Here is a 26,549-nt window from a genome sequence, read left to right as displayed (position 1 = left end):
CTTCTTCTTCTTCCACATGATTCGGTCCTGTAGGGAGCAAACAAAAGGCTGCTGGAGGAGAGAGGAGGCAGCACATCATACCTCCCTCATGCCAGCCAGTATTATCCAGTCCTGTGTGAGAGAGCGGTATCTCAGTCCCACGATTCTTAGCCTTCAATTCGTCTCCCTAACAGCAGGAGAAACCGTGACTTCGTCAATTGGCCCGGAGACAGGGGGAGGGCATATTGCCACAGACATTAACAAGCGACTTCACCTTTTTACAACCGCGGCCCCGTTTAGCTGAAACGCTCCCCAGGGCTATTAGATATTTTCCGATGAATTATATATCAGAGCTGAAGATGAAAGGACTCCGTGTGAGCCAAGAACATAGCTGTGGGACAACAAGGGAGGACCAGATACTTAAGCCCCGGTTAGGCTGTTTGTTTTAGCGAGATGGCTGAGGGGAAAATGGGAAAACTCCACTTACAGTAACGCTGCACACACAAGAGGGAATATTTTCAAAAAAACAAACACTTCAAGTCCACTCACAGTTATTTTTCCCAAATGTCGCTTCAATTCTCAGCTCCTTCGCTGACGGCAGTGACTTCATGTAATTGCACTAAATCATAAACAACGATTTTCTATAGAGTCCGTAGAAGGATGGTATTGATTTTTAGTCCTGTCTGAGAACCCAGCAGCCTCACAGTCTGTTCATCTGGCATGAAGACTCCTAATTAGTTCTCTAACCTGCTGCTTGTTTGGGAGCATCAATTAAAAAAAAAAAAAAAAAAAAAAAGAAAAAACCTGCATTCAGAGGATGAACATGGACTGAAACCAGGCTAGGAAAAAAAAAAGACATTTACATTGAATTGTGAGCATTTTGCTTCGCCAACACAGGTGTTTTATTTAAAGGGGCACTACGTCGTTTTTAGAGAAAGAATTTTAACATTTACGACATGAAAGAGGCAAAGAGGCAGTTATGTTTTTGTTTCGTAACTTATTAAACAAGCTGGAGAATGAGGAAAACAAGGTCTGTTTGACGCATGAAAGGTGGCAGGGTCCGCCACATGTAAACAAAATCGTCCTTTAAGGTCAGTTTGTTTTTTTTATTTATTCAGTCATGATAACAAATATTTTTCTCTTCTGGTTCAAATTTCTTCCCCAAAACTACATGATGCACCTTTAAAATTAAAGGAGTCTCCTCGGACACGTTTTTTTTAAACATGTGTAACCTAGAAAATTTTGTGAGCAACATTCATAATTGTGTGTGTGTGTGTGTGTGTGTTTGTTTGTTGCTTTAAATAATAATAATAACAAAAAAAAGGGATATAGGGAATTTGCTGTTGAGCCTCACAGGCCACCATATATATATATTTTGTGTGTGTGTGTGTTAAATCTCCTCTACAGGGTTACACAGGACTCAACCGTGACAGATGGAAGTTATTTCCACCTCTCCTTACTGAAGTTTGCTTGCTCAGCTCATTCTGACAATTAAATCTGCGAGCTGCCCCTTTAATCTTCTGCTTGTTAGTCTTTAGTTGTTGTTGTGTTTGCAGGTGCTCGGCTCTGATTGGTCGCTGTCTGGACCGAGGCAGCACACCTATATCAGCATCTTTAATATCATCAGAACTTTAAATTGAGAAATGATGGCAGGTATGTTGGTGATGTCGCCTCCACCACCTCCACCTCCAGCTCTTCCTCCAGCTGCTGCTTCCCTTTCACACCTTTTTTTTTTTCTTTTCTTTTGCGCCCATCACGTTTTCCTCTCATTTCCAATTGGCTGCTAAAATTCCTCGCTGTCTCCCTCTCCCTCCATAAATACGGAGCATCTCTCTTCGTATTATCCGCATCCAACAAGCTTACCCGGGAGCAAACTAATCAAAGCCGCTTGACATACTAACCACCCTGCCGAGAGACGCGCTCACAGAGAAAAGACCTTTACAGGAAGAAAATCAAGAAGTAAGTGATTTTTACTCCAGCTGCATGAATAAATTTAAATTAGATGTTTTTATTATATTATTATTATTATTTTAATGGGTGGTGAGAGCCACCGGGAGCTGCTGCGCGCGGTGCGCCCGCAGGGAGGTAATTGGGGAGGCGTGCTCTCAAACTTTTCCTCCCTCTCCGGGGCTGCAGGCTCGGAGCAAAAAGGGGCACTCAAGCGATTAATAGCTGGACGACGGAGCGGTCCACAACTTCAGATAATACACTCTAACTGCTGCTGGATGCTTGACTATAGACTGTGGATGTATTCAGGCATGTAGGAGGGAGGGTTAGACCCCAACCCTGGAGTCAAGTTGGGTGGAACTGGAGTTTTTTTTTTTTTTATCTTTAAAACCCACGAGATGTTAAATGAATGGAAAAAAACTGGAAAGTATTTAAAAGAAAAGAAAAAAAAAAAGGTTATTTTTTGGTGTTATTCTGGAAAATAAAACTATAAATTGAGTGTGCAAATGTAAAATATAACATTAACATTATAAATGTATGTTATTTCTGGATTTGGACCAGGAGAGAAAATATATAAATATTTAAACAAAGGAATAATAATAATAATAATAATAATAATAATAATAATGATGATAATAATAATAATGTGTCGGTTTGGGAAAGTGAGTTCACGGGTTGCTTGTGCCGGGTTGAGGGGTGGTGTGTGGGGGTACAGGGGGGGGTTTGTCTGGCAGTCAGCTGGTCTGATAAATACAATGCCAGTCTTTGTTTTATTTTCGTGACGCAGAAAATTAAGGAGGCCTGGATGCGGAGTCGTGGCTGGCGTCCTGTAATCAGGCCAGCGCGTGCCGTCCGGATTATCTCGTTAATTTCTTACAGAAAAGAAAAAAAGAAGAAGAAGAAGAAGAAAAAAAAAATCTCCTGCAGCCAATAATAATTAATAGGGGGGGGGGGGGGGGGGGGCAGGGTATTTATTATTGAACGGATGTGGAGCAACCGGTAGTAAAAAAGTGACAGATTGAGGATAAGAGTGGCCGTTATTGGCTGTATAAAGACGAGAGAGGAGCACCCTGGGAAGTTTATTCTACAGGTAGGTGTCAGTGGAAACGTTGGGAGAGGCCTCAGACACAACATATGGTTCATAGACTAATTAGCTGTAACGAAAAAGAAAAGAAAAGAAAATATGAAGGATTATTACGCATTTGGTTTTGTTTATGTGTTCAATATTTAATCTCATATAAAAATAGGCTTTAAATTTACTTTAATCTGCAGAGAATAAAATAACGTGATAGATTTAATATTGCATCATAAATGGATGGATTTATAATATTTTTTTAATATTCCTTTTAAAAAAATATTTGATTTGTCTCTACCTTATAATAACACAAGAGGAAAATAGGAATAAACGAACAGAATCTTCCTGAAAAGTTTCTAAAATTTGCCTCAACTCGATGTTATTTTTGTTTATTTACCTTTTTTTTAAAATACGAGGCTGAAATGAAAGTTTGTGTTTTGCGTCACCTGGACACAATTTTAGTGGGCCATCTCCTTGTTTGTTTAGATTAAGATTAAGTGCTCCTCTCTAATCAACACTTTTCGATAGTCTCACCTTCCAAATCTAATTACCGGGAGCAATTCATTAGGAAAAAGGAGGAGGGATGAGGATGAGGAGGTGGTGGTGGATGTGGAGGAGGGATCGCCCCGAGGAGTGTCAATAATATGTCACAATTCAATTTGGGGGTGCTGCTGCTGGTGGTGGTGGAGGAGGCGGTGGGGGTGACGATGCCTCCATGTTTCTAATTATTTGCCAAAGTTGTCCTTCGTATTTTAATTTCGTTACATTTGAATGTACATGGGTTTTAGTGGAAACCTACAATAGGCCCCGAGATACAGAAATGAAGCTGCGCGGCTGTGTGTGAATGCGCGCACAGTTTGCAGTATTTGGCTTCATTGTTTGTTCCCCTAAGAGTCTTTTGTTATCAGCATTACTTATCGGTCAACAGTGGGCTTTGTTTCTGCAAATGGCCCCCCAATCAGCTGTCTATTTAGCTTCGCCTAACCTGTGGGTATATGCTAATTGAGAGCCCGGTTGGGGCCCAACGAGTGTGCGCATTTTAACGACAATGTTTTGTTTTGGTGGTACCAGGAGAGGAGTGTGTTTGGGGAGGAGGGGGGTGGATAAGGGGGTGGGGTTATAGTAAGCAGTTTGTGTGTGTGTGTGTGTGGAGGTGGTGGTGGGAGGAAGGGAGGGGGGGGGGGGTGATGGCGTAAACGCCTGTCAGCCAGACAGAGCATCCTCAGTCCAGCAGGGACAGCTGGGGGTCTCCACTCGCCTTTAAGAGCGCTGCGTGTCCGAGGACGCCCACTTCTTTAAACCCGCCGCGGTGCGTAAAAGGCTGCGCGTAAAAAAAAAAAAGCCACCAGCGGACGATCCTGAACACCCTCCTCTCCTGCTCTTGTGTTCTGCTCCAGGTCGATGTGGACGTGGTGAAATACTCCAAAAAACACGGAAACGCGAGAGGATTTAAAAAGACACGTTTTGTTTTTTTCTGACTTCTTCTTCTTCTGATCGGTGCTCTCCTTCGTCCGGCCGCCAGCATGATGTCCTATCTGAAGCAGCCGCCGTACACGGTGAACGGACTGAGCTTATCTACCTCAGGAGTGGACCTGCTGCACCCGTCAGTGGGGTACCAAGGTAGGCTGAGGCACACCAGGGTGGATAAGTAGCGTATAGCCTTTTAAATATGACGAAAGTGAGAATTAATTGCAGTCGAGTGATCAATTCATTTCATATTTACATTGAGAGCTGAGTGATGAATTTTTACATCAGACAAATTAGTTCTTCATCAGATTCAAAGGCTTAATTTTAATGTTTATCATCAATAAACACTCAAATAATTCAGATTATATTGATAAATTATCTTGAATCAAGTAACACAAGTTTGTCCAGCTATTTTTACACGATCAATCGGTGTGATTTCGTTTCAACAATATTTATTTTGTTCTTTTTTGATCAGGGACTCCTCGCAAACAGAGGAGAGAGAGGACGACGTTCACTCGGGCCCAGCTCGACGTGCTGGAGAACCTGTTCGGCAAGACTCGGTACCCGGATATCTTCATGAGAGAGGAGGTGGCCTTAAAGATCAACCTGCCTGAATCCAGAGTGCAGGTGAGCCAACACAAACACCACAAACACACAGTTTTTTAACCCACTGAGAGGTCGATAATGAGTCGTTGGCGTCAGAGCACCTCAGGGCGCAGCGTCCTGAGAGCAGCTTTATTACCTGGAGACGACGTGTTGTCGTTGTCTGTGACTGATTCAAACTGTTAAAGTTATAAAAATCAGAATTAATGAGACATTTATTGATGTAATGGCTAGTTTGTTGTCTTACATGATTTATTAAAATGCAACAACAATTATTTCTAACTGGCTCTCTGGTCAATTTAATATTCGCCTTTTTAAAAAAAATATATATATATATATATATATATATATATATATATATATATATATATATATATATATATAAATGAACCATGAGGCTTGTGGAGCATCTTTAATGCTGGAGACAGGAAATAAACATTTCCAGACATTGTTCTTTGTCTTTATAGCTTCATCTCATTAATCGAAACCTCTTTTTCTTTCTTCTAGGTCTGGTTTAAGAACCGACGAGCCAAACACCGCCAGCAGGCCCAGCAGACCCAGAGCGGGGTGCAGAACAAGGCTGTCAGCAAGCCGATGAAGAAGAAAGGCTCTCCGGTGAGAGAGGCCAGCTCAGAGAGCGGGGCCAGCGGCCAGTTCACGCCGCCTTCGGGCACCTCGCTCCCGGCTGTGAGCAGCAGCAGCAGCGGCAGCGCGGCGCCGGTGTCTATCTGGAGCCCGGCCTCCATCTCCCCGCTGTCGGACCCGCTGTCCACCTCCTCCTCCTCCTGCATGCAGCGCTCCTACCCGATGACCTACAGCCAGGCGCCGGGCTACAACCAGGGCTACACGGGCTCCTCGTCCTACTTCACCGGGATGGACTGCGGCTCCTACCTTTCGCCTATGCACCACCAGCTCTCCGCCGCGGGCTCCGCCATGAGCCCCATGGGCAGCAACGGGGTGTCCAGCCACCTGAGCCCCGCGTCTTCCCTCTCCTCGTCGGCGTACGGGGCGGCGGGTCTGGGCTTCAGCGGCGCCGCGGACTGCCTGGACTATAAGGAGCAGACAGCCTCCTCATGGAAGCTCAACTTCAACGCGGACTGTTTGGATTACAAAGACCAGGCAGCGTGGAAGTTTCAAGTGTTGTGAGAGGGAGAGAGACAGAAATTAAAGGGACAATCCTGACAAACTGCAAGACTTTAACAGGTGAATTAAAAAAAAAAGAAAGAAAGAAAGAAAACCAGGGTTTGGGGAGCAGCAAGTGAGGCTTTGTCTTTTTTCTTTTTTAATTTCCAACGAGGCCCCCCTCAAACTTCTACCTCGTCCAGAGCAGGACTGCCAGCTGGTTGTCTCACTTGTTGGGGGTTAATTTATTGAACAATTCAGACTTCTGACTTCTCCAACAACTTTGATCAAGGACACGGAACAAATGTGTTGACCAAAAGGAGAAAAGAAAGAAAGAAAAGGATCAAAAGAGAGAAAGATCCAAAGCCTAACTTGGTTGAGTTTGAGGAATAGGTCAGGTTTTTCTTCTAAGCTCCTTAAAGACTCCCCTCTCTTGTCTTTTTTTTTTTTTTTTTTTATCATGTTGGCACGCTGAAGGGCCCCTTTGATCAAAGCGTTGTGCATGAGTGTGTGTGTGTGTGTGTGTGTGTGTGTGTGTGTGTGTGAGCAGCTCTGACATGAACCTGGATGCACTATTAATTTATGAGAAAACTGTTTAAAGGCTAGTTTATAAAGAGACAATCAATCCGTTTTTGTGCTCATAAATGTCCCCTCGTGTGTTTTTGAATTATGTCCCACATGTGTTAGATTTCTTCTGTTTTTTTTTTTTTTAAAACTGTGATTCTTTGTACTACCTGTATGCACACACACACACGCACACACACACACACACACACACACACACACACACACACACACACACACACGAACTCCCCCGCCCAGCTGTGAATTTGATTTATTTTTTTTTTTCCATGTCTCGAGTGTTAAATGGTTAAATTATTATTAAAAGACATATTAGTTGAAATGGAATTAGGGAGGGGGGGCTGCAGGGTTAAAAACGAGGTCCATTTTTTTCTTTTTTTCTGAGCTGTAAACTGCGGTGAGAAGGCCACAAACACACTAAATAACAATAAAGAACCACTTGACCTGACTCAAAACACCGTGGCTGCATGTGTAAATCCGTCTAAATCCTCTGTGTTCATTCCACTTTACATCACCTGTTTCTGCACACAAACACACCACCACATCTCCACACCAACCTCACATCTTATTTTCATGTTTTACTCTTTCTGGTTAGGCTGGAATCTAACGGTAAAAGCGCCACCCGTGCCAAACTCCATTCACTTTTTGCGCACTTTTAAATATTTCTACGCCCACGCCACACAAGGGGGGGGGGGTGCACACGATTTCCGTCCAGGCTTGTGAGGAATGTGAATTATGAGAGAGCTATGTTAATCCCGGCTCATAAAGAGGATAATCCCAACATTTTTATTGACGGCTGCTCTTTGGTCCAAAGGGCGCACCGCTGGACGGTTCACACGGAGAGAAATGAGAAAGAGAAGAAACGAGCAAGGGAGCAAACAGTTTAAAACACAGGGGAAGTGGGTAAAAAATACAGTTTATATTAAACTGCAGATGGCTGCTTGAGTTTAAACTTCATGTGCCAGCAAATAAAGAATCACTCCATCATTGATCAGAGGCTATTCTTTATGTGAAGGACCAATAAAACAATCTCGATCAGACTCGATCAGGCAGCTCTTGCAGGGACTCTGTACACATAAAGCCAGAGAGGAAGAAGAAGAAGAAGAAGAAGAAGAAGAAGAAGGAAGAGGAGGAGGCTCGTGCTATCGGTCTAATTAGGATGTGACAGGTGACGTCAGACAGGCTTCTTGTAACTGTGCCGTGACTTTCTGCTGCCGTTGACCCCCAATTAGCACCGACTGACTCACGTTAATTACAAAAGCGACAAACAGCTGACTGATGTCAGGGCTGCACTCTCTTAAACATCAATAATCAGCCTGTTTTATGTTTATTGATCTATATGGATGACACTAGATAATCTGTTTTTGCTCGATCACACAGAAAATGACTTAAAACCTCAAATCTAGACCTGCATGAGGACATAAAGCAAAAAAAACCAAATGGCATAATTAAAGTGATGTGAGAAATAATATGTTTTATATAATTTGACCCAAAGGCTTTTGGCTGTAATATTATGGGGGAGAAAATCCGGTCTAATCAGTGGTTCTCTTAATAAAACAATCAAATCCAGGTGTGCGTAAAGCTAAAAATCACAAACTGGCTCATAATTAAACAGATTTCTCTCCCTTATTCTTTATATATGTATATATGTTGCCTGTCATATGAATCCTCAAGATTTATATTTTGTCTCGACCCCAGAGTCAAAGTTTCAACAGGTTCGACAGTAAATGTGAGCAGGGAGCAGTAAATCAGGAGCTCCGGGGGCCCCGAGTATCCATTCGGTTTTAATTAAGCACAAGCGGCACTAAAGGGGACATATGGGTCCGGCAGACGCGCTTCATTAATCCTCTCATCGCATTTGAGGATGTTAAACAATAAAAAAAAAAAAGAAAAAAAAAAGGAGCCTCCTTTTGGACGAGACGACCGCACATTTTGTCGACCGTCGCCCGGAGGCGAGGCTTTCCCCGCCGCGGCGCCACCTCACCCTCACCGCGGCGGGGATTTCCAGGTTTTCCCCGCCGGCGCAGAGGATCCGAGCGACGGCCGAGAGGAGCGACTTGATCCGGCGTTCCGGCTCCACAGTGACTCCTGTAATACTGACATTAATGCTGCTGGATCATATGAACAGGCCTTTTATTTATTTTATTGTATTTTACCTTCCTGCTTCTTTGCTTTAAAATGAATGTGACTGTAGGAAAACTCCAATTCATGGTTTGAATAAAGTGCAAATAACGTGATTTTAAAGATTTTATCAATTCATGAGTGCATTTGGTAAAACCTTAAGATATAGATCAATTTGATCTCTTTATGACCACATTTATATTCACAATAACAGTGATAATAATGATAATAACACATTCTATCATTGCAGATACAGACAATATGAGCTTGATAACACTTTAAATGTGGAGTAATAATCAAATACTTAAGGAATGATTAAAGCCTGATTCATGATTTAAAGCATTTATTAATACAGATGATTGATTAAGTTGTTTACTTATAATACATCTGTAGATAAGGAGTGTGTATTCACAGTTACATCTTACATTAATAAATATTAAGAAGAACATGAAGCTTGATTTGAGTTACATTAAACGTTTACTTATTTAACTGTATTGAAGTATTCATGTTTAAAGGGGCTCTGTGTAGTTATGGAGAAGAAATTCAAACTCAGAATATTAATATTTATGAGATAAATGAGTCAGTAACACAAACTTATTGTTTTGTTTTGTTCTGAATAAACAAGCTGTTCTCAGAGGAAAATAAGGTCCCCAGAATGCTGTGTGAAGCTAGAAAGGGTGGCAGGGTCCGCCACGTGTAAACAAAGTAAAATGAAACCGTGTTGTCCTTTGAGGTCAGTTTGTTTATTCAGTTTATTCAGTCATGAAAACTAAGAGAGTTTGTTTGAATGAATGAATGAAATAAAGTTCAATTAGTTCGACAAATAAGCATAAAAAAATGAAAAGCTTGTTACAAAGTAAATTCCATTAACAAGCACTGACATGAAAAGAAGAAGAAGCGAACACTTATTTAATCCTAACCCTTCTCCACATGTCAGTAATCAATCATAATCAATTCATTATGTGTATTTAGTTTGTTTGGCATTAAAAAAAAATCAGTCAATGAAGATTTTACTCTTTCTTCCGCGAAACCACGTACTGCTCCTTTAATGTGTAGACGTTTGAATCTCACAACCAGCTTGATTTTATTTCTGCGTGCTGCTCTGATGACACCTCGAGCTTTACAAACCGACAGTCTTCATCTCTTTACCATCGATATTATTCAAACCAACAGGAATCTCTGAACACGTAAATCCAGCTGTATCCACATCAGTACCGGCTAATTTAAATGTGAATATGCTGCAGATCGCCCGAGTATCAGCTTCATCCTGCAGCTCTGTTTTGTAGTCAGCTTATGGACAGTGACTGTTGCTTGAGTCAAACCAACACAATGAGCCCAAATATGTCGATTATCGTCTGGAGAGAGAGAGACGAGAGGCACGAAACATCCAGAAATGTTCACCAAGAACAATTCATGACTCAAACAAGCCTATCAGAGATTATTTAAATAGGCTAATGCTATTACCAGCTGCACAATGTCACTGACAGACATATGACTTTGTTTTTTTTTTTTTTCAAGAAGAATTAGTGAAAGTTCTGGGGCATCAGGGCAATAGTCCGGCTTATTTGAATATAGTAACCGCCGTTTGGTTAAAGCGGGATGTGGACCTGATCTCTCGACAGCATGTTGCGTTAAAAATAAGCAGGAGACGAACTGAATATTGTTGCTTTCATGAAGACAAGAACACGGGAGATAAACGGCCAATTTGTTGGTGAGAAAACAACCAAAGGCTATTGTTATGCATAAGCATGTGTCCTACATTCCCCGAGAGACGATGTCTATCACATATTAACACATACATAATTCATCTGCAACAACAACAGTCATGGAATCTCATTTGAATGAATGAAACAATAGTGTTGCTGTACTCCCGTCAGACTGGCGGTTGAGGAATATGGTAAATGGTTAAAAAAAAAAGTACGCAGCCTTAACTCTTCGTGACCCTCTCTATCTGTGTTAAGCCGTGTAATGTTTAGAGTGATTTCATCTCACGGATTACACAATTTGATGAGATTAGACTCAATTCTATCAGATGCGCATGCTAAACGTTGCCATGTGATGTTTTAATGGGACTTAAAGCGACGCAAAATGTTCTTTTAATTGCTCCGAACACTCGACCAGGGGGGTTAACTTTAAAGTCGGCGCAGCTGAACTCGTGTTTAGAGGCTTTTCGTTTACAGCTTCCGATCAGTGGCGTAAATGCAGAGTCAAATTTTGCATAACAGAGGACAGAGCGAGGGCTGGTATAACCCAGTTTTTAGTTTCTTTCACTAAAACAGAGAGCAAATGCACTAAAAGAAGCCACTTAATTAAAGTAAATTTAACTGACTAAAGTCCAACAATGTCATGGGGATGATGATGACGGCAGTGTGCTCGTGTAAAAAAGTTGACACAGAGCTGACACGCCAAAGATAAGCAGAGAAACGTCAGCAGTGTTGGAAGAAGTGTTCAGACCCTTTACTGCAGTACAAGCACGATAAAACATTGTAAAAAAAAACTCTAATGGAGCTATCTTTAACTACTTCTGAATACATTTCAGTAGTTAAGTGAAGTGATTTCCCATCCTAGAAGGTCTGGCCCCCTCCGAGGGGTCAGAAGATGAAATATTATGCGAGACATTATATTATTTTACCTATTTGGGCCTTTAAACTAATCTGAGAATCTTAAAGAGGAAGTGACTCTTCGAGGGAACTGCATCTGTCAACTTATAGACACCTGAGGCGACGAGGGACCACAGACGTCACTCTTTCTTAAGACACTCGGAAGCACAGGTTTAAATCTTAACAAAGCATCTGATTTGTTTAAAATAACCAGCAAATGTGGTGGAGTAACTTGTATGAAGTACCCAAAACTGCAGCACTCAGGAACACGTGGTTTTTAATTGTACTAATGAAAATGTACTTTGTTAAGTTCCACCGCTGAAGCTCAGTAAATATTATGTAATTAAATTATAAATGTTATTTTTATGTGTGCCTAAAATACTAATTATTGTCCTTCTGATTATCAGTATTATACTTCATGCCAAGGTTTTTTAGGAGGCCACTGCATGTCCCTGGTTATCAATCAGGACACAATCAAGTGATCGCAAATGAAGGCAAAGTTTTCAGAGACGTGAACATGAAAATATTAATCCCAACTATATTTAATATAACACACGGCTGGACAACATGAGCAGGATGGAGTCTAACATGTTTTTTACCAGGTTTGTTTGGCTGGTTTCCAATATCTGATTGAAACTGTTCTGAAAACACTTCCTAACTGGACCTCCTGAGAGCGTCTCCAGTAATAATAGCTGCTGCTGCCGTCTGTCGATGCCATTTTCTGTACTGCAGCACTGACGGCACACTGCATGCATGTTTTCAATTTTCATGTGAGGGACACTGCCAAGCGCAAAATCATTTTTATACCGGATGAAACCATCACACATTTATAGCTCGTCTGCGAGAGCAGGCCACAGGCTATAATGTGTGCATCGCTATATTATCTCAAGTCCTTTTAAATTCAATTAAATGTTCTTTGATTTCTCTTAAATCATCTTTCTGAGTGGAATAAACCCTTCAGGCTGAGAGAAGCTCCACGGTGAGCACAGTCCCGCTCTAAAATCATAAAAAAGCATCTGATTTGTGTGATAATCTTTATATTAATCTCACCAAATCATAACTCATAACATCATTTATAGAATTAACTGGTTTCCAAGACTTGAGCCTGTTACGACTGTGTACAAACCACTTACAGAGCTACACATTAGTGAAATGTTCAACTAAATGACGTGTGAGTGGTGCCGGGATTTGAGCTGGGCGTCTCCACCATATGGCTCGGAGTTACACATGTGAGCCAAAATACTAATAATACTTAGATATTGTCATTTCAGGAAATACAGCACTCTGAACACACACATATGCTGCACATAAATACACACACACACACACACACACACACACACGGACATAAAGCAGAAAGCTGATTACAGGTTTAAAGAAAATCCAGCATATGTAGAAAAAATAAAAAATAATGAATTGCCATCAAGAGAATTAGTATTTTACATAAAGGTAATGCCTAGTTAATGTTTCTTTCTTTCTTTTTTTTCCCCCAAAGCATCCATTTAGCCTCTGGACCTTACGACCCTGGATTACGTCGACAGTGGACATCCAGCCAACAAAGCACTCCTGCCCTTATGAGAACAGACCATTAGCAGCAAAATAAATAAATAAATAAAAAAAATCATAAATCTCCTTATAAGAGCAAAAGGGAGATGTTGTAATGACAGATTACATGCATTTAATGGCCAAATTTACATCCATAAGCTGGCAGGGAACTAAAAGCATTTGACGCAAACAGATGATTGAGTGACGCTTCGTGGAGGAAGCTATAGGACAGCGAGGAGGAGGCAGAGTTATAGTTTACAACTATATAAATAATGACATATTTTATTTTCAACACTTTATAATTACCATCACCAATAAAGGGCACATTTATAGTTAATTAAACTGTAGCAAACAGTTACCTCAATGTTAAAAAAGAAAGAAATGCTTTGGTAAACAAAACAAAACAACAAAAAAAAAGGTAAAATTGTAAAGGGCCATCCAAATAATGTTTCTAGATGAACTACACAGTATTAATTAACCATTTACCTCTTGGTAATTAACAATTAACAAGTGTTATAGACATGAGTTGCAACTTAACAATAAACAATTAATAAATGGTTTAAAAAGCATTCAATTGTTTGTTAACAGTGAAATAACTATCAACTTATGTTTAATTAACAATATATTTATAACTAATTAATGATAGTATTATAAATTGTTATCTTAACTTACAGTGTTTCTGGACCTTGTTGCTCAGGTCAATTCTTGAATTGGACGGTGGACGGAAATGGATCATAATCTAGGATTGATTGGAACTAACGTTGCTGTTCTACATCTCTATTAATCACTTCTTTTGCAGTGTTTTGAGTTTTAAATCCACATTTCATCTCAATCTTGATTCTTTAGAGGATCAAGTTTCCTCAGCTGACAAATCAACTTTCACACTTAAATAAGGTGAAACACCTTCCATTAACTTAACCCCCAAAACTTGGTCAAACCAACCCAACACATCCTGCCAATGTCTATATTTGACAAATAGACACATTCGTGGCAACATTACAAAAGAAATGGAGCCGTTACTTTCTGCTGCATATGACACACACTCGCTCACACACACACTGTATATAATATATAATTATAAAAGCAACTACCTTAAATAGTTTTACCTTAAATTAAGTTTACATCAGTGCCAACAGTTCAATAAGTGAGACATGCAGTGACCTCAACTGCCAAACCTCTCCTGTACTGGTGCTACAATACAGAGGTCAAAGGTCAAGGGGCCTCTGCGTGCTTTTCAGGAAACAACATACAGTGTATAAAACCTTACATAACTCCATCCATGTCCATCTATAAGGCAGTTAGGGGCATGACGTGATGATTTATGAAGATAAAACAAACAAAAAAACCCTAAAACAGACAGCACAGGCCTGATGATCACAGTTTCATCATTACATTATTACATTATTGACCTTCCTCCTCGCCCTGGCTGCCTCCTCTCTGGGCAGATGGAGAGGTAGTACAGTGGAGGAGGACGGATGCAGAGTTTGTTGACAGATGCCTCCGTCCGAGCCCCGCCTCGCCTCGGCCCACCTGTTAAGGGCAGCGCTGAGCTCCTGGAGGCGAGCGTGTCTGTTGCGGATGCACGCGGGGAGGAGGTGGCTGGGGAGGGGCGGGCTGGAAACACTGGCACGTGCTTCCCTGCGGTCATCAATCTCCACTTACAGGACTTGTAACAGAGCGTGTGTGTGTGTGTGTGTGTGTGTGTGTGTGAATGAGTGCAGGTGTGTGTCTCCATGGGTGTCCTCCTCCCCTTGTTGCTATAGAACGCCAGAGTGTGGAGCGAGCATTGATGTGTTTGTGGGTTTATGGATCAATCATATGTGTGTGGGTGTGTTGGTGTGTGTGCGTGTGTGTTTAGGGGAGCAGGAGGAGTGTGCCCTCGCTGCACCCCCACAGCCGCCACACGCCTGGCCACCTGCTCTGGGATTAGAGAGCATGCGGATTACACGCGTCACAATGGAGATACACAAACACAAATATGCCCTCGGCCAACAAAGGACACACACACACACGCACGCACCGGACAGCCTCACCGCTAATCGCTTGTAGCATCTTCAATATTTTCATGGTATGGGAAATAATGACTCTGGGCGCAGCACGCACGACTCGGCAGATGATGTTTACGTTTGTGTTGACTGATGCTGTTCGGTGCAGGAGGAGAGATTATGAGCTGCGTGTTTTCCGTGGATTCGTTTTTTTTGTACGTGTTTATTGAGGAGGGCTTATTGCACCACTCACTCCACTGATTGTTTGAGTGGGTTTTAACATGTGTATCACGTGTGTGTGTGTGCGTGGATGGGGGTTGGGGTTGTGTGGGGTGTTTTGCCATTGACCCACAACAGATACGCTGTCCTACTTTTCAACTATATAAACACCGTGACGTCAACGCAGAGAAACCAACAGGCCATCGTCACCGGGAAGAGGTCGTCAAAACAGAACGCCGCCACCAACAACAATAACGGCAGCATGGACGTCGTTAACACAAACAACAAGAAGTGTTGAGTGTTGTTTAAAGGCTCTAAGTAACGACAGAAAGGGTCCACTCAGAACTCAACAAGGCCTTTCTCTACACAATAAAGAAGTGTGAGCGCGGGGATTCAGTGAAGCATGAACAGTCGTTTGTACGTTGGGCTACAGGCTCTTTATGAGGTCAGAAACTTGTCAAGATGGTAGAACTACTTATATTACTCAGTAATGAGAGAAGTACTCAGATATTTTTACTTCAGTAAAAGAGACAATACTTCAGTGTGGAAATAGTCCTGCCCTTGAAATTTTACAAGAACAAAAGTAACAACACAAAAAGTGAGATAACTCATTAAACAGCCCATAACAGAACAATGTACATTATACTATTGAGTAATAATCAGATGTATGAATGTGTACATTTGTTTTTAATGTTGCAGCTTGTAGACGTGAAGCTATTTGAGTAAGTCCTTTCCATCACTGCTATTATTACATTCGTTATAATAATAGTTATAATTCGGTCCGTCTGTGCTGAACCTGTAGCCATCTTCTCTTTTTACTGCGTGCTGTCTTATTGTGGTCTTGTTTTTATTGTGTTGCATGCATTCTGTATTTGTGCTTCTGCTTTGCATGCTGTGGTGTGATGTTTCTTGCGTCTTGAATGATGTTTTCTAAATTGATGTTATATATGCTATTTTGTCATGTTTGTTAACTGCTGTGCATGTTTTGTAGATTGCCCTGGCTAGTAATTTTGTAATTTTAATCTTATTTTTTATATATTCTGTTTTGTTTTTAGGGTGACTTTAACATCTGTCATAGGGACTACAGATGAAAAATAGCCTCTTGGCTAATTCTGGCGCATTTACAGTAATGTTATTAATGTGCACTGTCCCTGTTTTCAAATAAACTAAATTTCAAATCATTTATTTAGCCATTCTTTACCATTACTGTGTACAAGGTAATATATCAAGAGCTTCAACTCAGTTCCCACAACAATTTAAAGGGGCATTACACCCATTTCACATGTCGGAGTCAATTAGCTAGTAATGAAAAGCGCCAGCCAGCCAGCAGAAACACGTCTTTAATGTCGTCTGTGGCTTTTAGGAACAAACAGGCAGGATGTCTCGACCTCTGCAGCATCAGCTTTCACCCTTCTTTTTAAATCTGTGTCTTGCAAGCCCCCAAACTTCATGCAAGTGATGATATAATAAATATAAGTCAATGAAGTGACCTTCAAAAAATCTAATCCAACAAAAAAGGCAATGGATACAAATAATTACATATAATATGAATGTAAAACTTTCACTAAGAAGTAGTTCAAAGTTGATTTGAATGCATAAAACAGAAGCAGATACTCTTAAATGTTGCCTTTTAAATGTTGTTTCATATAATCATATATGAACCTTGAAAGCAAAACAGAAATATTACAGTGAATCTCAAGTAAGTTGTAGTTTAATGAATAAATGAGGATGCTGGTTGTAAAGGTGTTTCGGCGAGTAATTTTGTCACGTCTAAGACAGGGACATGAAAGAGAGATGTCACAAGTGATGAAACAAAGGAAAGCCATAGTACAAACATCAGAGTAGCCATCAGCTGCGTGCATGTAAATCTAAGAGTCACCGGTGTAACACTCGCTTTTGTATGCATGATGTAATTCGGTGCTTCAGTGTCACCTAAATATATTTTAATGACATGTTTGAAGTAAAGCTATCACAGAAATTACAGTAAAATGATGTAAAAGGATGCTAAGACCCCTGATGTACAGCCAAGAAGGTGAAAAAAAAAAAAGACCCAGCAGCCCTCTGAGTGTGTTCAGGGATATTTAAAACGTTTCCCTCCTCACACTTGTTGGACGGGGCTGAAGAGTAACGGAGGCTGAGACACAGTCATGTATTTTGGGATGTTTGGGGGGGGGGGGAGGTCTTCCGCCATCATCTTCCCCCTCTTCTTTGCCTCCTTTTGCCCCACGGGGTCGGCGGGTTTGTTTTGCTAATGACCCCATCCCGTCATGACCTCATTCAGTTTGCGCTCAGTAATTGGTGGCACACTGACACACTGCGGTGTCGAGGGAGGGGCACACACGCCTTGGGGGGGCGATCCCATTGTAAACATTCCTCCCCTACAAATAAGGTATTGTTATTGATGATTAACGGCAATGAGGGGTGCTGTGTGTGTGTGTGTGTGTGTGTGTGTGTGTGTGTGTGTGTGTGTGTGTGTGTGTTTGGGCAGGGAAAAGGATAATGAGGATGATGGAGGTGATGACTGATGAAAAGTGAGGTGTTACCACAGATTAAACTCAGTGGCTGTAATGAAGCTGACTGAGACGGCAGTAGGTTTGATACTCTTCACACCTTCGGGGTACTGAAATGCCCATGAGCAAGGCACTGAGTCCTGAGCAGCTAGGATTTAGATCTGTGTATCTCATTGCACAGTTTCACATTTTACATACCAAATATAAGAATCATTTTTATAAACAAGATGCATCTTTTCCTCTGCCAAGGTTTCAGTCTCGACCCAGACAAGAGCAGAGTAACTTTTGATGCAAATCCAAAGAAATCAGATGGATCCTGAGATTTTTTCCTTTTTTTTTTGACATTTTAATTAATTTATCAAGGAGAAAGGCGTGGATATTGATGAAAAAATCCAGCTTTCTTTAGGTGGCTAGTATGTTGGGCCTTGGCTGAGGTATGCCCTCTACGGAGTGCCATTCTAGTTATAGAAAAAACACCAAACCTGATATAAAATCAATCTCAATTAGCACTTTATTCATGGTGCTGTGGCGGTTGGAGGTGTCGGGCTGTCTTAGAGATCCACTTCATTAACTGCAGCTCCTGGAGAGACGATGTTTCACTTTTTGAGATAGATGATGTCTCTTTGTCTGACCCCAAAGTCCCTGTTGATGTGATAGAAGTTAAGAGGTCTCTGGAGGTAAATCTGAATTTTTACTCATGGTCAGTCCATCTCAGTTCAGGATACTTTGGGACACCAGGGGTTTTATGTGTTTGCTCTGGGTGGTTCTTGTTTCCTGTCGGGTCCACAAACACCCTCACAAAGGTCACGCTGATATGATGATGTATTTACTGTTGGATGTCAGCTCTTGAGGAGAGGAGGCTGCTGCGGTAGTGGTCCACACTTTTGAGATTAATATTGTGTGTGTATTGCAGGTGTGAAGTTGTGATTTCAGGTGGCGGCTGGTGGTAAACTTGTGTGCTGCTTAGATTCAGGGCCAGACTGAGGAGCAGGGTTATGACGACAGGCAACCAGATAAAATACACTGTTACTTAAATGAAATTACAGATTTAACATTTAGGATAAACACACAACTATTATATCTTTAACTAAAATTAAAGATTACAGTACCAGCGCTGCACAATGGGGACATCTCAATATGCTGCACTAATGTGGGTGATGTGTTAATATCTCTGACTGAGGCGAATAAGTTCCTCCATCCTCCATCTCCTCTTTCCAAAACTTTCATTTGACTCGCAGACGGAGGCATCTCTTGCATGGATGGAAGGTAAACTATTCAACTCGTAATATGGCACAAAATTACACCCCGGAGGTCCGTGTGATTGTGTGAGTGTGTGTGTGTGTGTGTGTGTGTGTGCTTGTGTGTGTGGTGATGTGCTTAAGCATTAAGTGGTTGCATGTCTCCTGTGAGAAATGCCCGGGGGTCATTCATGGGTTTTTCCCTAATGTGTCTGTCTACATGCCATTATTCAAATGAATTCAAGGGGAAGTGTATCATTGTGTGTGCGTGTGTGTGTGTGTGTGTGTGTGAGTGAGTGTGTGTGCGTGTGTGTGTGTGTGTGAGTGAGTGTGTGTGTGTACCAATACATTCTACTGAAGAAATGGACTGTACATCAAAAAAGTCACATGGCTGCTATCAGTCTCAATTATCTTCTTCTATGTGTAATATGTAATTACACAGACATTATCACTATTAATTACAGAGCATTTTTAAATCAATTAGCATGCATTATGTCTTCTAAGGGTTTGTGTATGTGTGTGTGTGTGTGTGTGTGTGTGTGTGTGTGTGTGTGTGTGTGTGTGTGTGCTTGCATCTGTTCTGTGTCAGTGGATTTGTCAGGTTAACAAAGTGTTCTGCTGGTGTTACATTGTGTGTGTCATGCAGGTGAGCACCACAGGATGCGCACCCCAAACAACAACAACAACAAAAACAAAACAACATCGGATGAAAGTGCTTCTGCTTGTGTCTGAGAAATAAATGCACATGCACCCACAAACACCCTCAAATGCAAACAAACACACACACGCGCGCGCACAATCTCGCTTCTTTTACTTTTAGTGGGTGGCAGCAAAACTCATCCCTGCAAACTCCCCTCCTCCTCCTCCTCCTCCTCCTCCTCCTCTTCCTCCCCCTCCTCCTCACCTCTCCTCATCCCACTATCACATCGGACAGGGTCTACTTATAGTACCGCGCCAGAGAGCAGAGAATGGGGAGAGAAAGGGTATTATGACAGTGAGGAGAGAAAAGAGAGGGAGCGAGAGAAAAGAAGGGCAGACAGGGTATTATGAGAGAGAGGGATGAGAGCAGTGAAGGCATTTGGAGTCTTTATTCGCCTTCCTAAGCCACGGGCTCCGCTCCCAATCCGATTGGTCGATACGGCCAGCCATGTAAATGAAATGCAAAGCAGAGAGACCCTGACTTCCCTTTGCCAATTTGTGGGGCCCTTTCTCTCTTCCTCCGCCGATGGCTTCGTTCTTTTATCAGTCTGTCTTCCTCGCAACGTGACGCCTTTCTTCCCCAGTATCACAGCCCCGCTGCCTTCAACCTCTGATTCTTCCCCTCTCTCTCTCTCTCTGGAAGATAATGATTTGCTTTTTTTTTTTTTCCCCCTGTAAGAGCTGAACTCTGCACTTCGCTAATGTTCAGCTCGAAGGATTTAATCCATGGAGGCTTTTTTTATTTCCTGGGAAACTCCAGTGGTGATTAAGCATATGCTCTTTTGCATGTGCGCTGCTCTGTTTGTGTGCGTGCAGAAGCATATATGTCCCCTCACGCTCTTTAACGTTGGCTTTGAGGCCATTAGAGGTTACTTCACTTTACTTGCAGTTTACTTCAGCTGCAGTGCTGTAGACTGCACCGATCTGACCCTGAATAAACCTTTCCACCTGTTATCTGTTTGTATCAAAATACTCTTCCTTAATTTAGACATGTCATTTCATGTGTTTGATGGAGACCCTCCTCCACCCCTACAGAAGGAAGGTCCGTTGACACTAAACTCTTCCCAGGGGGTAGAGTACCAGTAATGGGGCTCTGGCTGCGTAAACCCCTGACTGTGAGATTTAGGTTGCAGTTTATTTCTTTTATTTATTTATTTTTGAAGAGTCTAATGAGCTCCAGCAGTGTATTGTGGGGTTTTACTTCCCAAGAGGATGGGACGTGGTGACAGGCCGACAGACAGGGCAGGACTGATGACAGTTTTAAGTGCAGACAAATGCCACAGTCTGTCCCAGATTAAAAAATGCCCGCTACACACAGTAATCCCTGTAGCACTGCCAAATTGGTATTTCCTTCACTTCCCCTGAACTGAGCAGAGACTGGGACAGGACGAGGACAAGTATCGCATAGTGACTTGTGACCTATATGAACTCCCTGGCCTTGTTTATGGATGGATTAAACTGAATGTCAAATGCCCAGAACCATTACTAGAAATACGTAATACTGGCGCTCACAAAGGGGGGATAAAATACGAGGCTCAGCTTTATCTCTACTGAAGAAAGATGTGTAAAAACAACTGTGGGTGTGTTTCTGAGAACCAATAAATATACATAGGCATATAATTCATACACAACAAAGACAAATGAGAAAGGCGAGTGCAAGAATCGCCCTTAGTTCAGGGAGAACTGGTCCAGTGGTCAGCCGCTACGGTCTTATAGTGTTCACCACGCAAACACTGCCACCTGCAGGCCGCGGCTTAAAATACATCGACACACATTCACAAAAACCACCCACAGGTTCAAACACACGCAGAGACAAAATCCTATATCAAGACAGAAAATCCAGTTTGTCTCCCTTTAAAGCCTCCAAAAAGCATGTAACAGCATATAGTATTCGAGCCTGACGATATCTCGGTTGGCCGACGTGGCCTATGACAGATGTGTCAGCGTCGGCGTACATGTTGCCAGATATGCACCAATATGAAATCGTTCTTTGTGAGATTATAATGCAGAAAAGACGCTCGGGGTATTTTATTATTATTAAACTCCTTGTACGGTTTACTGTTTCCGTGTCCTTGTGGCATTACCGACATTATTTACCTACCACATTATGAAAAATATATTTAAATCAGCCAGTATATCAGTTACAGACATTTTCACTCTTGTTATCAGCATTGGCCCCAAAAATCAAGCATCAGTCGGGCTCTACATTGTTTGAACTGATGTGAAAATTACCGATAATGACACAACATTAAAAAATAAAATAAAATATTATAATTACCTGCCTTTAATATTATAAAAAAAACGTTGAATGCACAGTGTATTTCAAAGTTATTTTATTTTGTGATATCATTACATTGTGATTATCGTGTCAATGTTTGCACTGATCAATATCATTTTTTAGTTATTGTAACAACAAGCCAGTTGAACAGTTACAGTGTCTGGCCAAGTTGGGCCCATGTGTCTGAGGGTTAACATCATCTGGACAGTACCACAGTTTTATGTGATCACACCTATTTTTGAGAAATGTTATCCTTAGTGTGGTATAAGTCACTATGTTTGCTGCCAAGAAGGCTGACAATATTTGGAAGTTTACTGCCAAAATAATAGTAAAACAAAAAACCATAAGGCCCTTAAATTTAAAGGGCCACTCCACCCAATTTACAAAAAACAAAAACACATCGCCTGCTTCTTGGTGTATGCAGCCATGAAGATTGGTTTTAATATATCTGTCTCTTAGATTTGTACAATAAAGGTTAAAGGCATCTTTATTCATGGTGCTCACAGTATCGAAACATTTTTTATTCTTTTTTTAAATCCACAGCAATGTGTAGTTTCAGTAACAATAGCCTCGTTTCTCTGGATAATCCAAAGAACTCTTTGCGAACACTTTTCATAGGAGCTACTTAATTCTGACAAAATTAAAATAGTTCCTATGGAAACTCTTGACATCTCACGACCTCAACACTCTTGGCCAAAACTTTCTGTATGGGTAGACAAGTTAATAATGAGAATATACTGCAAGTTTTCTTCTTTGACTAACAACATTTCAACTTGTCCTGTGACACAAACTTAGTCAACATATGCTGACAGAGTTGACCTGGAAATGTGTGTTTGTGAGTACCCAGGAATGCACCATGATGGGCAACGTGTGGGAAGCTACACTACAGCTCCCTGACAAGAGGGAGGAGGCCTACCATAACACACGTCAGACACGCACAAACACACACTCACACACTCGCACACCCTCCTCATCAGCAGCTCGGTTTCCTCGTCCTCCCATCAACCCTCTCCTCGCTGGCTCTCCCCTCCTCCTCCTCCTCCTCCTCCCGAACCCTCCCAACAGTCCTGCCAAGCTGACAGCTCCAAGCTCCGTGGAAAATGAGTCTCGCTCGCATTACAATCGCGCAGGACAGATTCCATTAGCACTATCTGAAATTGAGCGCGGGGAGCAGAGAGCGGGAGGCAGCGGCGCGTGCCCTTATCAGAGGGAGAGGGTGAGTTCCGCCGACGTCACTAATCCACCGGGCAGGATTGAGCATGCACACACACACACATATACACACACACACACACACACACAGTGAAAGAAAACTTGGGGCAAACACAGGAATGCACACATACACTCTTTCAAACACTGAAGACAACAGGGACACACAGATAGAGATACATGCCTACACACACGCATGCACGCACGCACGCACACACACACACGCACACAGACAAAAAGACATGCAAAGATATGAAAGGCTCATAAACACATACAGATGCCACAACCTCAACTCTCACACACTACAATGTGCTGAAAAGGACCGAAATTTGCATTTAGCTAAAGGACATGATGAAACTGGTGGAAAACAGGCAACAGATCAACTCTCACACAGCCTCTCTGTGTGTGTGTGTGTGTGTGTGTGTGTGCGTGTGTGTGTGTCTTGGAGAGTCTTTTCCTGAGGAGTGTTGGCAGGTCTGTTCAGTGCTGCTGCTGCTGGGATTTGTAACATGTCAGTCCGTCGGTTTGAGATGAAACTGAGCCTCTCTCGCACTTGCTGTGCGATCTCTACCTCCCTGCTTGTGTGCGCTCCCTTCTCTTCCTCCTCTCTGCTAAACATCCTCGCATGCATACACACATAAACACACTCTTTACATTCATGCTGAAACGCACACGTGCATTTTGCAAGAACACCCTGCACGAACACCCCCCCAGTGTCCTCATCCTCATAGTTATTAACCCTTGACACATAAATCCAAGGGTATGTGGGTGTGTGATATTAGCTGTGCGTGTGTGGGAGGGAGGATGGGGTTAATCTTTATGTAGTGGGGATCTTTCACACAAGATCACTCAATTTAAATAGAGCAGGAGCACTTTGATGTCTTCAGCCCTCCCTCCTTCCTTCCTTCCTTCGCTCTCGCCGTCTCTCATTCACCCCTCTAATTTGCTTCATGTTGCCCCCCTCTGTGCCCCAGTGATAAGGTGTAATGAGAAATGTTTTCAAAATGGCTCTCACCTACCATGCGATGCTAATTGAGCGTGTGCTTGATACAGCCACGAGAGGAGAGGAGGGTGCTCATCCCTGACCGTTGAAGGCGCTGAGGAGAGGGGAAACAGAAAAGAGGAGGACTTATTTCTCCAACCACGAGTGGATGGCGGAGAGCAGAAAATAAAAGTGACACGTGCTTGCATCAACCGAGCTACACGTACAGCCCTGCCCCCTCAAAGACACAAAGTAATGAGGGGAAATACCATCTTCATTAGTTGTCATTTACAGGGAATTACGACGATGCCTCCTCGGGGCTGTTATTGGTCACGCTGAGAGCGAGAGCGACGTCAGGGAGGAAAAGAAGAAACTTTGCAAACAGAGAAGTGTTTGGCCTACATTCATTTAGGAGCAGAGGGACGCCACTGCAGGGGACGCATCCCTCATTATCGGAATGAGGAACCATGAAAGAGAAATTAGCGCAGTTTCGACAGGAAAATACAAATAAAACAGGATGAGAAATTGACAGACACTGTAAATGAGAAATTGACAGACACTGTAAATGAGTAATGTAAACGCTAGCAGTGACCACAACAAACCAAACTGCTTCTCTCTCTGGTTAACCACCCACTGCTCACTGCTGTGCGAACGCGTCGCTAACTGTGTACCACTTATGATTTAGTTTTTCACCGACACCCAGCGTGCACTTTGCTATTACAGTAAATTCAAGGGCTTTCATCAGTGGGTCATAGACTGAATCATCATTGTGTTACCTCATTCAGCGATAGTGACTTAACCAATATTTATTTACATGAAAATATTCAAGATAATTACTTTAAATGCCAAATAATGACATTTCTCAGGTGGTGTGTGTGATGTGTGCTAATAAAAGTAACATGAGACTTCACAGCAGAGGTTTTAAAAAAAAACACCAGACAGGCAAAGAGGATGAAAGGCCTCCTAACAGCTCATGCTAACATTAGCTAGCTGGCTAATTAACATAATAAGCTAGCTCATTAACTTGGTAACATTCAGAAACAAAACAAGCTGGAGGATATGGAGAAAAGCAAGATGAAGTGGTACTAAGCTAATGTTTTTTGTTGGAATATCAAACTTCTGGTGTAACAGGTCGTAAGGAAACACTCACGCAGTTCTTTCAGTTGAAGAAAAATGGCGCAGGTAGAATTCAGCTCGAGGCAGACGTTACGCAGGTGGGCGGGGCTTTAACTGAGTCGGTTAACTACATATATTTTTTAAAAGTTCAAGATGGTCTGGCTGAATCTGCTGTGGTTGGAAATGAATATAGAAGAACGTGTGGGTTGTGGGCCTCACAGTCTATCAATGTCTGGACAAGAATTCAGAATCAGGTTATTGATAACAACATTGATTATGATATTATATTTTCTTCTGATTCTAATTCATGCTGTGGAAATGTGGGCACATATCTTTCAGCTGATTCCGACTTATAAGTAAAACATGACCAGTGTTGGGCAAGTTACTTTCAAAATGCGATAAACAAAATTTTACTAGTTACCTTAATTTTAGAGTAATATATTAAGTGAGAATATTACTGTCTGTGTAGAGTAATCTATTACTTATTGCACTACTTTTTAGTGGTCAGCTATCCAGGCTTTGCAAAAAAATTTATAGAGCTTCTCAGAGATGTATATTACTCACATGCAATGCAAATGAATAGTATTACACTCTTGATACTTACAGGTGAAGTTCACCCAATAGACCAATTCAGAACATTTTAACCAGAAAATCCCCCAAAACTTTAGCCTACATTCTTTGTACGGTTCAGACTTTCATATAAAAAAATTCTGAACTGTTGATTTGTACTGAGAGTCGCTGAGAACTGTTTCACAACAGGAAGTCCTTAATGCTGCCTTCAGCGCACCGCCAGGAATTAAATCCCATTGGAGAAATATTTAAACATAAAGAGCCTAAAATACTGGTGTCTATAAAACACACATGTACAACTTTCTGATTGTGGACATAATCTAAGTGTCACAGCTCTGTACAAGGTAAAAAATGTTTATAGTAATGTATATAAAACTGAGCTTGATTTGGTGGTTGTTGGTGGAAAGTGGCATCATCAGCAGGCTTCCCATAACTGCCACAGTGCAGACATTCCTGAAGACTTAAGTGAAATGTGTATGACAGGCGCTGAAACAGCTTGCAGCTCTGTCGTGTTCTCATCCATCTCACCTCCAGGTTGGGCCTTCCCTTCCCCAAACAGACACATGTGACGACAGCCTCCACGGCGGCGGAACGGGAGACCACTCGGTGAGACACAAGACAGTCCGGATTACCAACCGACTGCCACAACATCACCTCCCTAACAGGATAACACAGCATAATAAACTCCATAAAATAATCAAA

At 42.0% G+C, this 26,549-nt stretch overlaps 1 protein-coding gene and 1 long non-coding RNA gene across 4 annotated transcripts; one reads left to right on the top strand and one right to left on the bottom strand.

Moving 5' to 3' along the window:
- Positions 1–1,641: 1,641 nt before the first annotated feature.
- Positions 1,642–8,210, top strand: LOC115573546 (homeobox protein OTX2-like). Of its 3 annotated transcripts, none has more exons than XM_030404359.1 (4): positions 1,642–1,938; positions 4,524–4,621; positions 4,944–5,095; positions 5,579–8,210. In XM_030404359.1, the coding sequence occupies exons 2-4, from the start codon at positions 4,525–4,527 to the stop codon at positions 6,215–6,217; spliced, it is 888 nt and encodes a 295-aa protein (XP_030260219.1). In that variant the 5' UTR covers positions 1,642–1,938; position 4,524; the 3' UTR covers positions 6,218–8,210. The 3 variants fall into 3 exon arrangements, with proteins under 3 accessions (XP_030260219.1, XP_030260217.1, XP_030260218.1); XM_030404357.1 differs by having other exon boundaries at positions 1,645–1,938; positions 4,399–4,621; XM_030404358.1 differs by lacking the exon at positions 1,642–1,938 and adding an exon at positions 2,994–3,016 and having other exon boundaries at positions 4,399–4,621.
- A 10,072-nt stretch (positions 8,211–18,282) lies between these two features.
- Positions 18,283–25,373, bottom strand: LOC115573547 (uncharacterized). Its single transcript, XR_003982303.1, has 3 exons — positions 25,312–25,373; positions 24,199–24,276; positions 18,283–18,397 (listed from the first exon to the last, which is right to left on the bottom strand). It is a non-coding gene; the product is annotated as an uncharacterized LOC115573547 (long non-coding RNA).
- Positions 25,374–26,549: the final 1,176 nt, after the last annotated feature.

The sequence above is a fragment of the Sparus aurata genome, chromosome 22, assembly GCF_900880675.1.
Source record: "Sparus aurata chromosome 22, fSpaAur1.1, whole genome shotgun sequence".
NCBI classification, from domain to species: domain Eukaryota; kingdom Metazoa; phylum Chordata; class Actinopteri; order Spariformes; family Sparidae; genus Sparus; species Sparus aurata.
The sequence above is the reverse complement of the archived record's forward strand: the minus strand, read 5'-3'. Positions and strand labels throughout refer to the sequence as shown.